Source organism: Gekko japonicus, unplaced genomic scaffold (assembly GCF_001447785.1).
Source record: "Gekko japonicus isolate JY-2015 unplaced genomic scaffold, Gekko_japonicus_V1.1 scaffold4525, whole genome shotgun sequence".
Lineage (NCBI taxonomy): Eukaryota > Metazoa > Chordata > Lepidosauria > Squamata > Gekkonidae > Gekko > Gekko japonicus.
In genome coordinates, this window is record NW_015171027.1 from 71,741 (window position 1) to 75,192 (window position 3,452).

The following is a 3,452-nucleotide window of genomic DNA, read 5'->3' on the forward strand; positions in this document are numbered from 1 at the left end:
TCATACACCACCCTCCCCCTCCAAACCTTGTTGGTCTCTAAGGTGCTCCTGAGCTCAAATGTGGCTGTGCTGCTGCAGACTGACAGGGCTACACTTTGAAACACACATGTGTATACACACACACACCCAAAAGCGGAGCCGGTTCCAGGCTTTGTGGGGCTCTGGACAGAGGCTGATTCTCTTTTGACTCTTCCCTCCATTATTTTACGAAACCCACGTTGGAACGTGGGTAGAGTTTTCCCTCGGATGACCGTGGCCCCGCCCCCAGCATGCCTGGCGTGCCCGCATCACTTCCAGGCGACGTGCACGTTGGGGTGGAGTTCCCCCCGGGGCCCGATCCGCCGGTGGCGGGGAACGGGCCTCTGGGGCGGGGGTTTCCCCGCCCCCCGGGGGGACTTGGCAAGCCTAGGCCGAGCCCCGTTGGAAGCCTCCTCCTCCTCCCAACCCCGTGAACGGCCCTGTGCCTGCAAATTCCTTGTCAAGGAGGATTAGAGCAGACAAGGAAGTTGTTGGCCAGCTATCAAGATTTCCCCAGCGGAACGAGAGCTTTGTGCGAGGACAGGAGAGACTCTTCTGGTCGGGCTATCTCTGGGGGAAGCTTTGTTTCTGCTCCCCGGCCCTCACGCAGGCGGGCCACGCTTGCAGAAACATGTAACCTGCCGCCAACTCGGTTCCACAAGGGTGAATCATCCTTCCAGCCGGAGAAAGTGAGTCAGAGGGAAAGCGCTCTGCCGAATCCCATTACATGCTGGTCGCCCTGCTCCTTCGCCCAGGAGTGGAATATCCACTCTTGATAATGACACGGTACCGGCGGGAATAGTTAAAAAAGAGAACAACAACAACAAAAAAGAACTGATCTCTCCCTTCCAACCCCACCCACCCCTCGCGGGCTTCCCTTGTCATTTGGCACTCAAGTGTGGCTGATCCGGCTGAGAAGAAATGGAAAGGCGTGGATTTTCGGTGGATTATACTTGTAACAAAGGCATCCACCGCCCAGGCCCGTAGCTAGCAACTTTTTGCTGGGGGGGGGGCAATTTTTTGCTCAGGGGGCCCGCCATTATATATCTGTATAGAGCTATGTACATTCTTTCCTCCCCGTCCCAGACTGTGCTGGTTCAGATGGGGCTGATCGACTAACTGCAAACCAGTGTACTTCAGAGCTGTGGAGTGCACAGCTGGAATCCTGTGCCTTGTCTCAGGCAATGACTTCCCTGCGATTCCCATGCAGCCCCCGTTCCACTGACAGGCATGTAGCTACTGTGGAGCTCAGGGGGAGGAGAAGCCAAGGCTCAGTTTGGGAGCACTGGAAGAAACATTGGGAGGCCGGGCCCCGTGGGCCCCACGTTACCTACGGGCCTGCCACCACCTCGGAATGGGTCTTAACGGTTGTCATTTTAAGAATCTACTAGATGGCCTTGCGAAAGACCGACAGGAGTGACCCAGGAGGAAGGGTCTTCAAACCAGAGACTGGACCCGAGCTTCCTTGGAGTCACAAGCTGGCCTCTGCCTTGTGGCTTCAAAACACTGGCTCCGCTTTGAAACTGGTTTCACGGGAGGAGAGGCCGCCTTTAGGGTTGCCAAACCTCCAGGTGGTGGCTGGCGATCTCACGGGATTACAACTGATCTCCGGGCCACAGAGATCAGTTCGCCTGGAGAAAATGGCCGCTTTGGAAGGTTGGACTCTGTGGCGTTATACCTCACTGAAGTCCCTCCCCTCCCCAAGCCCCGCCCTCCTCAGGCTCCACCCCCCAAAATCTCGTTATTTCCCAACACGGAGCTGGCGAACCTACTGGCTTTTAGTGAACCCCGGGAACTGTAGTTTGGTAAAGAGGATGAGCCTTCTCTTTCAGGGCAGCTCCTGATTGGCCCAAAGTCACCCAGTGGTCTTTTACGGCAGAGGAGGGATATGAACCTGAGTGTCCCCGCCCCTAGCCAGCGATCCCCAGCACATTGTCTGCAGTTTCCATGCAGGGTTTCTAACCTCCACGTGGGAACTGGAGTTCTTCTGGAAGTACAATTCATCTCCAGGCTACAAAGGTTTCAGTATTGTCTGGCAGCTGCACAGAAGTCCTCCTGTCTCTCTCGGCTGATTTCCCCTCAGCTGCTCTTTCCGTTTCCCTGATCTGGATGGCCGAGGCTAGCCTGGTCTTGTCAGATCTTGGCAGCTAAGCAGGGTCGGCCAAGACGTGTATTTGGAAAGGTGACCTCCAAGGAATACCAGGAGCGAACCACCTCTGAAAGGTCTCTTGCCTTAAAAACAAGTCTAGCTCGCCACCTAGTGGTGCGAAACGCTAAAAGAGCTAGAACCTCCAGCTGCCAGACAATCCTAAAATCTCCTAGCTATTCTACACACAAGGCCATACGATAGTTATTAATCGTTACTCGAAGACAAGCCAGCAACAGCTGCAAAGAAGAGAAGCAGGATAGATCAGGGCTGCAGGGTCTCCAGCTCTGCGTTTGGGAAATTCCTGGAGATTTGGGGGTGGAGCCTGAAGAAGGGCACAGTTTGGGGAGGGGCCTCAGTGGGTTTATGATGCCGTGGAGTCCACCCTGCAAAAGACCTCTGCCTGAGACCCTGTAGAGCGGCTGCCAGTCTGAGTAGACAATACTGACTTCGATGAACCATTGAGCTGATTCAGTATAAGGCAGTTTCAGGCATGTTGAAACTTTGTTCATCTTGAATGTGCCACTGGGTTAATTTGGTTTTACAGCCTGAAAGAGGCGTGGCCTCTCTCCTTCTCCGGCATGTGTGATGACGGCCTCGGTGTTGGTTTCCAAATAAGCGGTAGCCGTTGAGGCTTCCGGGCTTGGCTCTCTTGGCAGCTGAAGGGCTGTGTGTGTGTGTTTAACAGTGCCACCTGCTGGCCACCGTCATGCATGCACTTTTGGAGAAGAGCTGCGGCGGGGGGTGTGTGTGTGTCCCAGGTTCAGTCCCCCGCATCTCCAGTTGAAAAAGATCAGGTAATAGATGATGTGAAAGGCCTCGGCCTGGAGCCCCCAGAAAGCTGCTGGCAGTCTGAGGAGACAGTACTGACCCCGATGAACCAGTTATCTGCCTCAGGATGAAGTAGCTTTGTGTTGAGGTTCAGTGGTGGAGCATCAGCTTTGCCTTTAGAAGGTCCCAGGTTCGGTCTCCAGCAACTCCATTTAGAAGGGAGGGGGCCGTGGCTCAGTGGCAGAGCATCTTCTTGGCATGCAAAAGGTCCCAGGTTCAATCCCTGGCATCTCCAATCTGAAGGATTAGGTAGGAGGAGATGTGAAAGACCTCTACTTGAGACTCTGGAGAGCCGCTGCTCTCCATTTTATCCTCATAACAACCCTATGAGGCAGGACAGGCTGAGGCAGACTGACTGGCCCAAGGCCAACCAGCAGGCATCCATGATGCAGTGTTCGTTCGAACCTGGGTCTCCCAGAGCTGTTCCCATGACACCCTCCTTGTTCTCCACACCCCT

General features: G+C 54.8%; 1 protein-coding gene across 1 annotated transcript in view; it reads left to right on the forward strand.

The window, feature by feature from the left end:
* PPP1R36 (protein phosphatase 1 regulatory subunit 36) overlaps positions 1-707 on the forward strand; it is a gene marked incomplete at both ends in the record, with an annotated part of 71,786 nt that extends 71,079 nt beyond the window's left edge. Inside the window, 1 exon segment of the mRNA XM_015419032.1 lies at positions 629-707. Within this exon segment, the coding sequence (XP_015274518.1) occupies positions 629-707 (79 nt within the window).
* Positions 708-3,452: the final 2,745 nt, after the last annotated feature.